This window comes from Lactuca saligna, chromosome 8, assembly GCF_052625555.1.
Source record: "Lactuca saligna cultivar CGN05327 chromosome 8, ASM5262555v1, whole genome shotgun sequence".
NCBI classification, from domain to species: Eukaryota; Viridiplantae; Streptophyta; class Magnoliopsida; order Asterales; family Asteraceae; genus Lactuca; species Lactuca saligna.
The window spans coordinates 22,506,773-22,525,394 of NC_136424.1; the positions used below are offsets into that span (position 1 = coordinate 22,506,773).

The 18,622-nt window shown below is 36.3% G+C and overlaps 1 protein-coding gene across 3 annotated transcripts; it reads right to left on the bottom strand.

The window, feature by feature from the left end:
* Window positions 1-2,639: 2,639 nt before the first annotated feature.
* LOC145011731 (acyl-CoA-binding domain-containing protein 6-like) lies at window positions 2,640-6,238 on the bottom strand. Of its 3 annotated transcripts, none has more exons than XM_078970461.1 (13): window positions 5,860-6,238; window positions 5,103-5,205; window positions 4,916-4,993; window positions 4,696-4,815; window positions 4,538-4,604; window positions 4,407-4,468; window positions 4,175-4,314; window positions 3,948-4,074; window positions 3,740-3,854; window positions 3,569-3,657; window positions 3,416-3,499; window positions 2,988-3,338; window positions 2,640-2,906 (listed from the first exon to the last, which is right to left on the bottom strand). In XM_078970461.1, exons 2-13 carry the CDS (start codon window positions 5,196-5,198, stop codon window positions 2,769-2,771), a joined length of 1,467 nt encoding a protein of 488 aa, XP_078826587.1. In that variant the 5' UTR covers window positions 5,199-5,205; window positions 5,860-6,238; the 3' UTR covers window positions 2,640-2,768. The 3 variants fall into 3 exon arrangements, with proteins under 3 accessions (XP_078826587.1, XP_078826589.1, XP_078826588.1); XM_078970463.1 differs by having other exon boundaries at window positions 5,103-5,232; XM_078970462.1 differs by having other exon boundaries at window positions 5,103-5,275.
* Window positions 6,239-18,622: the final 12,384 nt, after the last annotated feature.

Genomic DNA, 18,622 nt, shown 5'->3' on the forward strand with positions numbered 1-18,622 from the left:
CTTACAATTTATTGATTTGTTTCGGGTACATCTAAGCCTAAGGGCAAGGGCAATGCTTGATGGTGCGGCGTGCACTCTCCGACATTTGTTTTGATGGGACACTCTGATGTTTAGAATAAAATGTTAATGATATGATTTTTTAAAACAATGATTAATGTTACTCCACATTTTATGGAAATGTTTGGGTATTAAAAATGAAATTTTATTTTGAAAATTTTGGGTCGTTACAAGTTGGTATCAGAGCATTGGTTTAAGGGATTCAGGCACACTTTCGGGTGTGTCGAGACTCAAACTAAGGAAATGGTAAAATTGTTTTCAAAAATAAAAATAAAAGTTAAAACTTTTAAAGAATAAAAAATAGGAGAGTGCAACGCGCGTAATCGGCCGACCCAAGTAAGTAGTTCCCCAATATGTTAGCCATGTTATGTTGATATTTGAGCTATGATAATTGTATGGATCTTGCTATGTGTATGCTTCTAAAATTGTATAAGGTTAGGAGCTTATAGCCTTAGAATGATTAATCTGGCCTTAATTTCCTATTCCTCATATGGTTGTTGTTCTAGGGTAGAGTATATTATTCGAAAGTCTATTTAATCCTTTTCGGTGTATAATTTGCATGCATAGGGCAGTCTGTTATGATTGGTATGATTGGTGTGTGTAGAGCAAATCTGAGGGTTGCCTAGGATTTGAGATATGTGGTAGTCTGTGGGATATGACTTATTTTGGGAAGAATTCGAGTTATCAGGTAGAGCATTGGGGAAGATACAGGTAGGTGTAGAAGGTAGTATTGGGCCCCTACTACTGAAAGCAGAGGACTTGTACCCAAACTAACATTAGACCTGGAAACTCTAAGGAGGACCGATGTGGGAGGGTTCCCTCTATTGACATCCTGATCATTATGTTTTTTGGTATTGCAGTACAGTATGGTGGTAACACAGTTCGGGGCAGGGGGATCAAGATCAGGATCAGGATCTGGAGTTGGGTCGAGTGACACTATCGAGCCCATTAACGAGAGGTTGCGTGAGCTCATCGCATCCAAGGTACTAGGGGTATCCTTGACGCCACCCCAGTTATCTTAGGGATGGTCAAGGAGGGAATGGTGGAGATTATGGAGGAGAGGCTCAGAGCATTCAGAGTCGAGATTGTTGCGGGATAGGTCGGGGCCCAAACTCCCTCGTTCCGGGAGTTCAAGGCATGTGAGGCGCCGGAGTTTTTTGGAGTCAGGGACCCCATTTTCAGCCGACACTGGGTGGCGGATATAGAGAACACCCAGCGCACGAGTTCTTGCCCGGATGCAGTAAAGTTGGGTTTTGCTTCATGTATGCTGAGAGACAAAGCCCGAGACTGGTAGGGAGAGGTGACTAGTCAGGTGGGAGCAACCGGTGTGGCTGAGATGACATGGGCCAAGTATATTCGGCAATTTGATCTGGAGTTTGCACCACATATTGACGTGCAACGGCTAGTGAGGGAGTTTCATGACCTACAGCAGACCACCGAGACTGTGGCGGAGATCACCATCAAGTTTCAGGAGCGAGCATTGTTGATCCTACAGTATGCTATCGATGATGACATAAGGAGGACGATGTATCATTCCATGTTGAGGGATGATATCCGGGAGTTTGTGAGTTTCACAGGGTGCGAAACCCTGAATGAGATGCTGGAGAAGGCCCGTGAACGGGAGATGGAATTGGACTTCCGCACCAAGTGGAAGCCGGAGCAGGTTCAAGTGGCTAGGGGTCAGGCTAAAAAGCCTAAGACCTCTGACTCTTCGGGTAGGGGCCAGTAGGGTCATGGCCGAGGTGCCAAGTGCAGGAAACTACACAGTGGGGGTTGCCGGGGATCGGACCCGGTATGCTATACATATGGCCAGCCAAGCCACACGAGCAGGGATTGCCCCAAGAAGGGCTTGATATGTTTCCATTGCAACCAGGTTGGCCATAAAAAGGTCGATTGCCCGAGTTTCCAAAAAGGAGGAGGAGCAGTGGTGGCGCCTGTGCCCGCCACCATGAGGATTACTGACGGCCGCCCTATTAAGGCGGAGACTCCAGCGGTGAAGACCCGTGCATTCTAGTTGACTACCGAGTAGACTCGGGCAGAGCCAGACGTTGTGGTTGGTACGTATTTTATCTTCCACCTCTAGATTTTATTGTATTGCTTATGTACATATTGTGCCTATGTATAGGGACCTTTTTGGTCAATGGTACCTCTGCTCACGTTTTGTTCAATTCGGGAGCTACCCGATCGTTTGTATCTCTTGCGCTCAGCAAGAAGTTTCGGAATGCACCGAGAACTTTGGATTCCCCGCTTGAGGTGGAGGATTTATATGTTTTTCTACCATTAGTACTATATATAACTATTACTTGCTTAAGTTTTAAATTTATTTATATATTTATTTATTTATTATTATTATAAACGAAAATCATTAAAAAAAAAAATTTGTTTTTATATATATATATATATATATATATATATATATATATATATATATATATTTATACGTAAAAAAATTATAAATGTAATAAATACAAAAATAAAAAATTATATTATTATTATTGCCGTTTATCATAATCACCTACATCATTATTATTGCCGTTTGTAAAATATTATTCTAGTTTGTAACAATTTATAACAAAGTAGCAAAGAAAGAACCAATGCATGGTCACATAAAAAAAGATATTTCTTATAATCTGTTAACAATTAGATGAAACAACAAAAAAAAAGACTGGAAATCAAACATGGTAAAAAGACCAATTTAGACATCCACCACTCTATGGAGACATCCACCTCCAAGATACAGCTGAAGTTTGTCTCTGAACAGACTCAGATTTCTGCGACCGAAGTGCTTCAACTTTCTGCTCTACGGACTCCATTGATGACATCAACACTTGTAGCTCTGATATTTGTGCCTGAAATACCAAACTCAAATTTATTTAAAAATTTTGTAAATCTTTAATCGAAAAAAAAAAAACGATGGAGAGAACGAGGACCTCCAGATTAGCACATCTAGATTTCTCAGCAGCCAGTTGACCTTGAACAGAATGCAACTCCTTTGACAAGTCAACATGAGTTTCGTTGACTTCATCAAGCTTTGACTTTAGGGTTGACTTTTCTGCTTTGACCCACGCAATAGATGATTCCAACACCTTTTTTTCCTCTTTGATAACACCAATTTCAACCGAAAGATCAACTTTACTTTTTGAATTATCGACAGCTGTCAAATCTTCAGATTTAGCTAAAGCATATGCAGCTGTTACAGAAGCTGCTGCAGCTGCAGCTGCTGATGACTTAAAGATTTTTGGGTGTTTTAAATCCTTCGGTTTTGGCTTCATTGCAAAAACCTAATAAGGATATAAAAGCCAACAGATTATATAAAGATAAATATTTTGAATAAAAACTATATGTTTACAAACAATACCTCATTGTTATATTTCCCGTTATATCCACCAAAAGCAATCAAAAACTGTTGGCCATCTACCAATGCTGATGATATGGTGAGCCCCTGTTTCATTTATTTACAAATAAATATTAATTTTTTTGGAAAGGGGTATTTTGGTAAAAACTTAATGACCTCACTAGCAAGGGGATCTTTCTTTTCTACAGTTGTCAAGATGGACAAGACAAGTGTAGACATATCAAGGACCAATGTCTCTAAAGCACCTGTAACCAACCAAAAGTGATATTATTGTTAATCACATTCTATTTATTTATTTAATTTATTTAATATATATTTAATATGTACCAGTTTTATTATCTCCACCACCAACAATGAACCACTTCTCATCAATAGAGATTCCAGCATGGCCTGCCCTAGGAGACACAATGTTACCTTGAATCTGTGGTTGTGACCATTCTAACTGCAGTAAAAAGACAAATATATTTAAAGAAAAAAATATATATTTTTATCTTATGATAAAAAGCATAAAGAAAGGTTAATAATTAATAATTACTGTTTCTAAATCAAGCACGTGCAGATCGCTGAAGAAAGTTGAATGAGAACAACCACCAAATATTTGAAGGTATCGATCTCCATGCACAGTAGCTGTATGATCAAATCTTGGAGCTGGAGGAGTCAACCTATCAAATCAAAACATATTAAAGCATTTTAAAAGATTGAAACTTGAAGCACACAACAATAAAAAAGAAAAAGGAATAATAATAATAATATAATACTTACGTAGTCTCAGCAACATTCCAAATCATTGTTTCAAGATCAAGGACATTAACATCATTCAAAAGTCGTCTGTGTTTGTCCTCTCCCCCAAACATTATAAGTTTTGAACCAATCAATGACACAGATTGCCCACCTCGAGCTACCTAAAAGATACAATCACAACCAAAACAATGATCATATTGACCAATTTAACCTCATTGAATTTCATAAAGTTGAAAAAAGGTTAAGGGGTTACCGGAATTTTTCCTTTGGCTTCCATTATTCCACTCACATGTGACTCAAGATCAATGAAACGCACTACAAGTAACTTAATAAATCATTAGATTCTACAGAGAATACATAAACCATGTGCTTGTGAGAACAAACCTATCACATTATCAGAGGTATCCTTTGAGTGGCCACCAATGAGGAGGAGTTTGTTTCCCCACTTGACCTATGTTAAGAGTTGTAATGTATGTAGATCATGGTTAGATGACAGTTGTAATGTAGAGAAGGTTCTAGATGAATCTGGAAGAAAAGCTCACCATACTATGACCAGATGTAGATGGGAAGACTTCTGATAATCTGTCATCTTTGATACTATCAGACCCTGATTGAGTTCTTAATTTAATAGTGGACCAAATTAAGTTTCTTAGATCAAGAGCCTACAACCATAAGCACCCATTGTTAAACCCACAATGGAAACATGGTTAACGTTGATAAGCAGAATTGTATTGGCGATTTTGGCATGATGATGGTTGATACCTGAACATCAGATAAGTATCGCCCATTACGACTTCCACCAACAATGTAGAGCTTTTCATTGATGACAGCTGCAGCATGCTACAATACAAGAGGGAGGTGATGTATAAAAGTATGAAGACAAAAGTAATTTGATAAGAAAGAGGATGAAGATTTGGATGTAATACTATTGAGTGATATAATTACAAACCTTATAACGTGCAGATGGCCGTGGTCCAGCTACTGGAAGGGCAACCCATTGATCATAGTCCAGATCTGAATGCCAATTGCAATTGTCTGATCCCATACTAGCTCTTCCATAGATCAACAAGCATTATCAGCTAGGTGAGGTGAGGTGAGGTGAGGTTTTATAGTTCTTTGTAACTATTTAGTGCAACAAAGAAACATTTCAAGAAAAAGTTGCAACTGTTTGCGCAATATGTATTCATGTAACATTGCATTGAAAAGTTCACGAAGGTAGAAAAAAATCTCAAGTTACATTCGCATCCTGGTAATTAGCTTCAAAATCCCCATGATAGAATCATTGCAATGGAGTTGAAGGGGGGAAAATGATACTCTAGGCTGCAAAATTATAGATGCATTTTGACTTTTGAGATCAAACAATGTATATTGTGAATCCAAAATTCGAAAGGACTTGTTACTTTGAACAATAAACCTTCTTATAGGCAGGCGATCTACTGGAGTCATTTTACTATCTTAGTTAAAATTCCTTGCATTTAACCCTTTCAAGCCACATTTGAGTTTAAATTGTAGATTCGATCTCAGCCAGTACTATCTCATCAACCAAACGAAAAGATCAATAGTTTAACCCAATTAAATACCATCACTGCATTAACTAATCAATCAGATCATCGCAACCTATGATTCAAACAGTTTAACTACATAAACGTAATTAACAGCTAAAAACTTGAAAACATCCAAAAACTGAAAACTAAGGCAGCATATACCTAAATCGTCGTAGAGTTTCTTCGGGACTTCCGATTGAAATCGAATTGCTTACGAGTAAAGGAAAATGAAAGTCGTGAATCAAGAGATCGATCCCGATGCAGCTTAATCAAACTGTACGTTTCGTCGACAAGAGAAAAAGCAGAGGTGAAACGTCGTCGTCGTCGTTTGTTTATTGGGAACTGTGGCGTAATCGGAGTTCAAGGTAGATGAGTATGTGTATTTGACCCACCTGTTATCAGCGGTTTAAAAGGGTTGCAACCTGCAACCAACCCACAAGACGTGTCGGACATGTGGCACGAGTCCTGTAAAACCTGACCACACCAGGGAAAGGCCGAAGGGGGAGGAAACGGTTTGTTCACTTTGGAGTTTTGGACTTTGATATCTCTTCTTATTTCATTGAGACCAAATGCAAAAAATGGTGGTGATATTTTATTTTATTTTTTAAGGAAAAAGTTCAAAACCACTAAAGTTTTTGATAAGCGGTCATTTTAAGCTAATTTTCCTATGTATTTTGTTCTTGAGTAAATTACATGAATGGTTTCTATGGTTTGGGGTAATTTGTGTTATTGGTTTCTAACTTATTTTTTTAACTCGGAAGGTTTATGTTGTTTGTTTTTGTTACGCGCTTGGTCCCTACTGTTTATTTTTGTTACGTGTTTGGTCCCTATCTTAGCTAAAAATACTATTATTTAAATAGGAAAAAATGTTAGGGTAGGTAAGGGAAGGTGAATGAGTGGGGTTAGGGTTGTGTTTATTTAAATAAATTTAAAAAATCAAGGGCAAAATAATCTTTTTAGGTAAGACAGGGACCAAGCGTGTAACAAAAACAAACAATATGGACCTTTCGAATTAAAAAAATAAGTTAGGGACTAAACACGCAAATTACACTAAACCATAGGGACCATTCGTGTAATTTACTCTTTGTTCTTTTAATGAATATAATATTTTATGATGTATTTATTTTCTATTTTTTTCATTTGTTTAGCATTTAATATTTATTTGTTTATTTTAATAATCTCTCTCTCTCTCTCTCTCTCTCTCTCTCTCTCTCTCTCTCTCTCTCTCTCTCTCTCTCTCTCTCTCTCTCTCTCTCTCTCTCTCTCTCCCCCCCTCCCCTTTACCCTTTAAGCATAAATCATTACCTACCTACAACACCAATAACCTGCAACTAAAAACACACATTAAAATTACACGCGTCGATCCATATGTTTACTAAAACCACTCACCCCTAAATGAACACTGTGACATCCATATTTTTACGGCCAGAAAAGACCGATTTTGTTTATGCTTTATAAAAATCAGAGTACCTCTTTTAATAAAAATGTTGCGGAATTTGTTCCCAGTAAAACATGATAAATACGTTATCAAAGCATTTTCGAAGAAAAGTATTTTTATTCATTTTAAAACATTTGGGATGTCATCGTTAATACAGAAACATAAGCATAAACAGAACTTATATTCATTATCACTAGTGATTTATATCTCCTTAATCTCTCAGTGTAATGTGACTTCATATCAACACCTGTGATACAAATAAACTGAGTGGGTCACGTTGGGAAACCTGGTGAGTACATAGGGTTTTCAACCCACAATAGACAAGTTTATTAACTTTATCAAACCAAACAAACCCGATTAACCGTTCCCGTTATCCTCACTTTACGTCCCTAAAACATCTAACATAAGGTACCTAGTCTAAGAGACTTTCATCAGGGTGACAACACATGCTTCGGGGATTCCTCAGCAATTCATGTCAAATCAGACAACCATGTGGGGGATGGAGTACTGCTGGTGAGCACACAGTTCAAATAAACACCTACAGGTTACGAGCCTACTAGCGTTCCAATAGACTGTCTAGAATAGTCTATGGTCGTCATCTATACTTCGCTAGATGACTGGATCATCAATAACATCTATATCGAGGCCTCTCATTATTTTATTTGGTCACACAGCAACTATTACATCTACCCATGTTTTACCCAACATGTTTTGTAGATATAAAATACATATACAATTTAAATCATTTAAAACGTGTATAAAAATATTTCACCTAGCATAAACAGCAAGTATTCATACAATATGCACACATAGCACGTAATTTATATTAAATACTTCATATCTATGTGTAAGATGAAAGGGACCATGCACTCACTTGAAAAGGTGGTGAGCGCTTCGCTTCTTAAAAATAATTTCCTTCGACGAAACCTAGTATTATTACCACTAGAGTTTAGTATATTATTCGCCGAGACTAATTAATAGTCTAGCTATTATTACTATTATATAAGCGTATATAACACATAATAAGAGCCTAAGTACTTATTATAAGTTCATAATAACATGATTATAATTAAATCAACGATATATTAAAAATAGTGTAGGCATAGCGCGGGTTTTATAGAAAACCGGGATTTGGTTGGAGCAGCGTTCTTAAGCCAAAAAGCTCTTCTTCTCGGAGCCGTCGAGCACTCCGGGGCTTCCGCCTCGTGCTAGGGAGGTTGTCTAGGCTTTCGTAGGTTTGTGGGGCTAGAGAGAGGTTCTAGAAAGAGAGTAAAGAGAAGAAATAATGAAAAATGTGTGAAGAAAATGAGGGTGGGAGAGGTTCTATTTATAGGGTGAAAAATGGTTGAAGTTGGTGTCACATGTCACCATCTAGTGGCAAGACTTGGGGAAAAAACAATGGTCAAGATTGTGTCACATCATCCATTTTCGCACAGCACACTTCCGACTTCTAAAATCCGTACCTTTCACATACGAGCTCCGTTTTTCACGCTCGTTATATCCACACGTAGCTAAAAATAATATCTACAACTGCTATTTTGACTCCATCGACTAATTCTCGATCGATCTTAAATTTAATAGTACGAGAAGATTATACTATTAAATATTCACGTAAAATTCATAACTTCTACATACAGACTCTGTTTTCTTCTGTCTTTTTACCGTTGAGTTCCTATTAATGAGATATTCAATTCTCACTTAGGTCACATAGGCCAAAAACTGCTCAATCTAAAATTCGAGTTTCAGGTTGTGCACTGCTAAGCCAAATCTTAGAAAATTCATAACTTCCTCATACGAAGTCAGATTTGGACGTTCTTTTTTTATATGTTCTCGGTTTAACGTATACTACAACTTTTCTTTAGATTTATACGGCTAAAAAGTCTTCCGTCATAAATCCACTATTTACGTCTCCCGGTGTCGTACCGTTTTTGCCGTAAAACTTCGACAGACCATAACTTCTTCGTTATAACTCGGATTTCAACGTTCTTTATATGTACGAAACCCTTGAGACGTATTCTACAACTTAGTTAAGATTATTTATTCTAAATAATATTTTTTCTGAAATTCGTTTTCGATCCCTATTATCTCTAAATTGACTAGCCTGGATCTGCGGGCGTTACAAACACTAACTAATTTAAAAAATTATACTTAGGGTTCCAAAAGTTTACCTTCAATTTCTGTCCAAATCATCAAAAAATCAGAAATGTGAATGCTTGACAACCACAATCAGGACCTCCAACCATAGTTGTCATTGGCCTCCACCGCAATAATCATCAGACCACCAGAAGCAGCGATATTGCAGCTACCGTCGTCGATTCGTAACAGAAACAACAACAACAAGGTCATTTCTTACTTGCATCACCTCCTTTTGTGTTGCCTTCACCATAGCAACTTGACCGAATGAATTATTGAGAAAGAGGTTAATCATGATTTATTAATATATTATACAAAAGAGATTAAATAAATTAAGGGGAGTGATATTGTAATTATAAGATAATTGCAAAGTTGGGCTTGTGGATCCCTAAAGAATGGATAGACGAATTCTATGGAGAAGCCCACATATAAATCGTCCATATGGGCTTTCTAGAGGGATCATGTGGACTGGTTAAGCCCTAAGGAATTAGATTAGGGTTTTGACTTAAACCCTAACAGCTCAACTATATAAGGACCCCATGGCACACCAGAAATCAGCCACTTGAAACCCTAGAAGGATCATTATCCGATTTTGTGCCTCTCCCCTCTCTCTCATCATTCTCCATTGCTTGTGGTGTTTGTGATCTATTAGAGGTATCGCAATTGAGGTACTAAGGTCTTGAAAGTCAAAGATCAAGCAAGCTACAATTGAAAGGTAATCTTCTAACTTTGTTTTAGATATAAATTTCAATTTATGCGTTCTAGATTAGGGTTTATAGCTTTGGATGATTATTGCATGTATAATTAAGGAAAACCTAGATCCAAAGCTTTGGGGCTGCATGTGCATCATAGGATTGATGTAATGCTCAAAACCCAATAGTGGTATCAGAGCCTAGGTCGTTTTTCTATTGTATTTAGTGCAAAAGTTAAGTTTTCAAAGTTGAAAAAAAAAACTGATTTTGGTTTTGCACCAGGTTCACGACGTGACAATAGCGTATCACAATGTGAAGTCGCATCTGCTAGAAAATTTTCGAACTTTTTGCTAAAATTGGATTTGGATAATTACCAAAATGTGCTTTTCCAATTAAAATTCGTTTTTATCTGTTATGGTAATGTGTATCTTAATCTAATTGAAAGATAATGGTCAAATTATAAGATAATTACTAGTTTATATGATAAAGTTAATTATTTGTATTTTTTTATATGAATTATCTTGCCATAAATTGAATTAGGTCAAATTTAGATAATGAGAAATTATTGGATTAACTAAATTATTTTAAATTTGATCTAAAAGTTTTTGAAATAGTTTTAAAACTTATCCTTAAGTTTTGGAATTTATATTCCGATTAAAAAAATTTAATTTTGGCATATTTAAATTCTAAACCCTAGAGTTTTAATAGTTTAAAATTCAACCCTTATACTATTATAATATTAAAGGATTAATAATTATATATATGTATAAGACGAGTCAGTCTTACCGTTAGTAGGTCTCATTCACGAAACCGATCTATAAGGGGGTATAAGGAAAGTGCCTATAAAATGGCGGTTAAATAGGTGTCCACTCTCACTCATCACTTCCTTGATTGGTGGAGGGTCATTAGTCGAACGGGTAGGATAGGTCAAAACTAATTCCTCATTAATAAGTATAATGAACTATAAAGTAACTAAATGTTGTTAGAAAATTCCCAATCTTAGTTACTTTAGGAAAAATGTGAAAATGATGATATTCCATGAAATTGCACTTTGCACATTGCCAAGTCGTTAATGGAGCGTGCGTGGCTAACCGACATACTAATTTGGGACTAGCAAGGGTGGAAAAGGGTAGCTTGATGTTTATCATAGATCAATGGAGCGTGTGTGGTTAACCGGCACATAGATTAGGTGATAAATGATATCGAGACTAACAAACACATTTGCATGGTTATTCACACCTTGTTTGTGATCCTCGGTATCTTAGTCACTTTGAAGGGCATAATCGAGATTTAAACATACCATTAAAAAGTTCATTGAATCTCAAAAGAATCTAGGAATTTCAATTCATTTAAAACTTAATATATATTTTCGCTTTTCATGGTGGAAATTGGTAAATCGTCATTACCTACCTTCAAATTATTTGTAATTAGATTACAACATCCCTTTTTCTAAATTATCAATAATTGTGTTGGGTCTTAGCCCTAATTTTTCACTTGGGTGTTAAATTGGGGATTCTTATGTAATCTAAACTTTGTCTCTTTTCTTTTTCAGATGTCGACTTTAAACAACGCTGCTAACTCCTACCCTTCTGGCTCTTTCTCCCTCATGAACTTATTTGGGAGGGTGATCTTTGATGGATCCAATTTTAACGATTGGATTCGCAACATTCACATGGTCACCTGCTACAAGGACAAGGAGTATGTTCTCGATAAGGAGCTAAAGGAGATTGACCATAACACTGCTACTCCTGAGAAAATCGCTCGATATGACGCTCATGAGAGGGACACGACAAAGGTATCGTGTATCATGCTTACGATTATGACTGTCAAACTCCATAAGTCCTACGAGGACTACTGTCCTTATGAGATGCACCAATATTAGATAGAAAGGCACCATCAAAGTGTGAGGCGGGAAACGCACGATATCATCGATGAAGAGTTGGCCAGAGATATTATTCTATACTCTTTGTCTCCTTGTTATGATCAGTTTCGTATGACCTATCATATGAACAAGGAGGAGGTCACTCTAAGCAAGCTCCAAGGCCTTCTACGAACTGTTGAGAGTAGTTTGAAAGGCAAATATGTTGCATCTACTCATGTTGTTGTTTCCCCTGTCTTGGCAATTGGACAAGGTAAAGGGAAGAAGAGGAAGACTCCTTCTAAGAGTCACAAGGGAAAGTCACATGATGGATCCTCTTCTAGTGGAACCAAAGGTGGTCATGCTGCTCTCTCTCTCTTCCAATCCGAAGGATGCAGAGTGCTTCTACTGTCACGAAAAAGGACATTGGAAACGAAGTTGCCCAAAGTATCTGCAAGACATCAAGGATGGGAAGATAAAGCCCACCTTCATAGGTATTTATACTCTTCAATCTAATAACTCATCACATGCTATTTTTTGGGTCCTTGATACATAATGTGGTTTTCACATTTTTCTGATTTTCAGGGTCTAAGAAGAAGTATGGATGTGGAGCATGGTAGATGAACTTAATCATGGGGAATAGGAAAGCATCACATGTCACCAAGATTGGAGTTTATTCTTTTGTGCTTAGTAGTGGGTTAGGTTTAGAGTTGAATAGTTATTGCTACTCGTCAGAAATGACACGAAACATTATTTCTTTTCATGGTTTGTATAAAAAAGGTTTTAGATTTTCATTTAATAATGAAACTGATTCTATTAATGTTTTCTTGAATGGTACTTTCTACTTTGAAGCATTGCCTTGTAATTGTATATATGAAACTATGATGGTTGTAGACAACTTAGGAAATAATGTGTTACATATTGATTCGTCCAATGGTTTGGACAAAGCATGCTTGTAGCATTTTCGTCTTGGACATATCAACAAGAAGTGCATAACCCAACTCCAAAAGGATGGATTCTTGGAGTCATTGACCTTAGGTCCGATGACACGTGTGAATATTGTTTGCTTGGAAAGATAATCAAGTCACCCTTCACCGGTACTTGTGAAAGGGGTGAGGGTTTATTGGATCTCATACATACGGATGTATGTGGGCCTTTTATATCCACCACAAGGGATGCGAACCGCTTCTATGTGACTTTTACCGATGATTATAGTGTTGGGTTTTGAGCAATCTAACACTTCCTAAGTGTGCATGCAACCCTAATAAACCTTGGATCTATGTTTGTCTAAATACATGCAAAATAATAATTTTTCCAAGGTTTGTAACCTATCTAACATGGCATGGGGAACATTTCAACATAAAGAGTTAGAAGAGATTACATACCTTTTTGATGAGTTTGGTTCTTGAGGAGTTTGAGGGCTAAGCACCAATAGTGTGAATGCCTCAAATGGAATCACAAATCACCACAAACTCTTGGAAAACTTTGAGAGAGTGTATACACACTTATAAAATCGGTCACACACAAACACACATACTCTAGTTACACTAGTTTCACTAGTTACCCTTAGGCACCATTTCATGCTCCATAAGCATGCTTATATAGTGTGCATGGTTAGGGTGAAACCCTAATAACCCATGACCTTTCCTTTCCAAGGATCCATGGGTTAAAAGCTCCATGGATCACCCATGGACTTCCATATAAGCCTAGCCCATTAACAAAAGAGCATTAGCCCACACTATATAAAACCAATAGCCCATAATCTAATTAGTCTTCCTTTTAATCTCTAAATTAATTCATAATTAATTTAAGACTAAAACTAATTAAATAACATAATCTAATATTAATATATTATAACTTATAATATATTAATAAACATATGTGTATAACTCTCATAAAATTATCCATAAATAGTTTGGATGAGATGCAACCCAAATGGACCATGCCGGGTCGGGTCAAGTATATACCAAATAAGTTATGGACTTAGACACCTTATCCAACAGACTCCCACTTGGATAAGTCTAATAACTATATTTGCGTATGTTACTTCAGGAACCAACCAGCAATCGTAACTCTCGAAAACTCCGTTGAACTATGAAGACTCTGTTGAACTATGAAGCGCCATTTTAGATAAGTGATCATATAATCCTCTGTCCTCATGATATCAGCCGGACAAATACATGGAACAACATCGTACTTATTGTCCAGCGGTTTGTTTCCCGATTTTCGATTTGTTTGACAAAGAACTTAATCGAACACATCAATTTAGTTCTGACCGGCCGGTACATAGGTCACAACAAAATCATCGAGGGGCCCAGATATCGCTTCTATTTCTAGAAGGAACAGATAAACTTCGACTCATATGCTTGTTCTACTACTTGTTGAATTGTACACAAAGGCACGTTTTATAACATCAAGTTACTGATGCGTTTAAGTGCAATCAATGCACAACCAACTCATAGGTAACAACTCATATCTCTAGGTTTGAAGATTTATATGATATTACCGTCTCACGATCACTCGAGATAAATTCCATGAAGTGATACAAGTGAGCGTGGGTTTATTCCAATACTCATAACTTATGAGCACTCATGAATGTTGTAGCATCCATTGCTATGACTAAACCCATTTAGCCATCTACAAACCCGATTCATGACAGTCTTGATTCATACCTACTTCCAACATATGAACGACTGTGGAGTGTTTAAATAACTTAGTCATTCGAAAAGAATAACCTAGCTATTTTGGAAGTCAAAACATGCAAAGTGAAACACAATAATAATCGAATCCAATATGGTCTCAGAACCCTTTTGAATATAAATAAAACCACCTTTTATTTATCACCATATTGATTACACATTATTCAATGTTTCAAATAATCAACTTAAGACTTGAATAAAAACTACAGTCGTCCCATGCTCCTAGCATGTACACTTTGTTTTCTAAACAATAGTTATGCCATACCCCAAGTATGCACACTGTGTTTGTCTATGATCCTTACATTGTGATGTAGATCAATTGAACATGATTCCAATGATACTCATTTCACAATCCCAAATCCTTATTGTAAATGTAAGAATCCCCGATTCCTATCATTTACCAAAAAAATTGTTAGATTTTAAACTTTTATGCAATGTTCCTCTTGTAATGATTATGCACAAAGTCACCAAAACCTTGTCACCAGTCATCACAGAGTATCGCAAAGAAGGTCAACCTTTATCGAACGGAAGTCGCATATTCAAAGTACATTGCTTTGAACATCCTTCTTGCATTAAGGTTTTCTAATCTTACATAGATTGAATAACTTCCTCCTATGGAGACATTTCCATAGTCCCATTTTGACTATCACTTCTGAACAAGAGTTACCTCTTTTCAGAAAATGTCAATATGGTCCTGCCAAAATTAACACTATACTTCCAAATGTCCTTGAGCAACCAATCTTTGGCAAACCTCAAATTGTCCTCGATAATTGCTTAATCACTTTAGTCATATCCAGTTCTAGACTTTTCCCTTCTCAATGCCTTAAGCATTTGGAAAATTTAGAAAAGATGAATATTATAGCACATGCAGTCGATCCTATATCCGAAGCATATGGGACACGATTCATGATGTTTGACATAAAGACATGATACTAGACAAGTCTTTTGCTGCAATATTTTTTATTTGCCATGTTTTCAAAATTTAACTATGAAGAGGGATGTCGTAATCATAATCAAACCTTTTGAAAACGCAATATATATATAGAATTTCTTCAAGTTGAACCATTCCAACATAAAACTCATATATATATATTCTTGACTAAAGATGATTAAAATCTCAATCTAAGCTTTTAGAATTGAAATGAAGTATAATTTCTTCTCCCTTAATTATAGCAAAACAACTTTTCAACCCCTGCAACTTCACGAGTTGAAACTTTGTTTTCTATAATTAACATTGCTAACTTGCAACACTAAACATAATAATCATGCTCCCACTAACATGATGATTATTAGCATAACACTTATGCTCCCACTAGCTCTGACATATTTCCAGAAATTTGCTGGACTTCTGAAATTTAGATTCATACACCCTTTCTTAGATAGCTCACATGTGTGTCTAAATAATTTTCAGAACTATGAAAAGGGATACCGTAATCATAGTCTCAATTGCTTAGGCATTTTCCTTTTCTCACAAGTCCATGTTAGTGTGCCGGTTAACCACACGCGCTCCACTAACAACTTTTTGAAAATGCAAATAACACAATTGCTATCTACTTAAAATCTACTTAGTGAAAGCGTTTCCTCACCATCATTTTCATGAATCGGAGAGAAACCTTATGACACTTAGATTTTATAGTGTATGAGTTCCTATCCATGTGAATTTGTCAAAACCATAATCACAAGATAAGGTTAGTGACAAATTCAGCCTTACATGGATTAAACTTGTTCAATCTTAGTTTCTTGTCACCTTGGTAGCACAAGGCCCACCAATGCTTCCAAGTTGAACTCTGATAACTCACATGCAAATTCAACTTATTTGAAGTAGGTACAGAAATAAGAATTATGTCAACACGATAGGTTGCAAACCTTAAGTCGTGTGCTAGTGATAAATTACAGGTTTTACTCTTGATTAAATCTTGAAACTCTTTCAGGATCTTTAAGGCTCCCACTGTCCCCTTGACATATAAGTTTCCCCAGTCAAGAACCATTCCTTGACAAAATAAATATTCAAGGGATAGTGTGGATTCTTATCAAGACTAACACTTCACACAATTGGTCTTAGTTGGTCTTTGTCTCATCCAAGACGTCACAACTTACCAATCTCAAATGTACAAGAGTAGAAACCATTTTACTCTTACATTTGACTAGTGTTAATAAATCTTCCTTTATGTCACTCAAGGTTACAATCTTGGAGTATGACTCTAAGAATTGTTTTGGAACGAAGTATGACTCATCTTCTTGATTTTAACCAATCCAACAATTCATGACTTCTCTTCTTAGCCATAACAATGCACTAAGACGTCCTTAGAGTATGAATTTGTGATACGGTTTCATAATCATTAAGATGATCATGAAATATGATACCAAAGTACTCTCCCATCCTTTCAGATTTGAGAAACTTTTATCTTTCTGCCTAATATGATTCTTCTCATTTGTTTTGTCATACATTGTATCCTTTCCAATGTTACAGAATTATACTTAACCTTATAAGTATAATCATATTTACTAATCTTTAGTAAATCATGACAAATCAATCTTTGTGGTGGACCTTGACCAGCGCACACCCATTGTACTTAATTCCTTAGTCCTTCAATTGACTCACATATACCTGTGATCAAAGAATTAGTCTTAACTTTCAAAGATGAAAATTCTCATTCATCATACAATACAACTTGTATGATTCCAAGTTTCTGTCCAATTGAAACTTGGGTGATGAAAAACTTTCTTCATTTGGTAAATTCAGACACTACCACAAATGAAAGAATCAAATCCACTTTCCAATATTGCTATTACTGGAAACATATAAGCAACAATTTTCACAGATGCCATTGTAAGGATATTTTTAAAATAAATAAAATTAAAACCCCTTTTTTATTTTAAAACTTTGCGGAAAAACTTATCCTTACAATCCACATGAAAACCTTGTTGTTATCTATTCATAAGCAATATATTATAACTCTTAAGCAACAGTTCAAAATTCTGATTACCGAACCATGCGATCGAAGCCCACCTTCGCAATCAGAATCAACATATACTTACTTTAAGCTTCCTATCTTTTCTTTGATTCTTAAAACATCAACATGTAACCCATTCACATTATGTAATAAGAATCTCCAAATAGGAACTTAATAGAGTTAGACAGTGGACTTTACCCGAAGTAGAGTCAAGCCTCTTGACTTGATCAATCTTATGATCTTTCAGGTAAATATGGCAGCTTCGCAACCAATGCCCCTTCCTTTGGCAACAAAACACATGGACCCTTTGGTAATGGAACATGAGACTGTCTCAGACTTAGCCTTTCTCTTTACCATTTGGTCAACCGAGTTGACTATAGCCGATCCCTTTCCATTGGGAAGAGAAATGCTTTTCTAGATATCCAATGCTACCATTGTCAATGTCCATTTAAGACTTGGGAAGTTGATATTCTAATCAAATTTGCTTTACTGGTGTTCCAAATCATTGCTGATTCCACAACACCAAGCAAATAGATAACATCATTAAGGGTCATGTCATATTCTGTCTCATAGTAGTCCCAAAGAGACTCACTATGTTACTAAGAAAGTGATTGAAAATCCAACTTTCACGAGACTTTGACACCCAACTCTCCCGGCTGGTCAATATGTGACTTTATCTCCAAGATGTGAGCACACATAGACTATGCTTGCCAATAGGGATTGAGTGACTTTAAACTTTTCAAGAACTTGTGGGTGAGGGAGAATAATTGGAGGAGGTGGAGGAAGTGAAGCATGGTGTTGAGGGACACCATCTTCAAGAGATTTGGGAAGATCATAGTTGTCTGAACCAGACATCTATAATGGGAGAAAATCAAGTTAGTTGATTCAAAGTCCTTAATATAACACCTAATATGAAATATTAAGGCTAGGACCCAACACAATATTTTATACTTGGAAGAGGGATGCCGTAATCCAAGCTATAAAATACTTGAAGGTAGGCGAATGACGATTCATCAATTTCCACAATGAAAAACAAAATAATTTATTAGGTTTTAATTGGTTTTGAAATTCCTAGATCTTTTGAGATTCATTGAACTTTTCAATGGCATGTTTCAATCTCGAGTGTGCCCTCTCAAATTTTGTGACTGGGA

Excerpts from the sequence above, each read along its gene's own strand:
- LOC145011731 (XM_078970461.1), bottom strand. The coding sequence starts at position 5,198 with ATGGGATCAGACAATTGCAATTGGCATTCAGATCTGGACTATGATCAA. Across the intron at positions 4,605-4,695 it reads CTACATCTGGTCATAGTATG|GTCAAGTGGGGAAACAAACT; the intron begins GTGAGCTTTTCT and ends CTCTTAACATAG. Across the intron at positions 4,075-4,174 it reads TGGAATGTTGCTGAGACTAC|GTTGACTCCTCCAGCTCCAA; the intron begins GTAAGTATTATA and ends TTGATTTGATAG.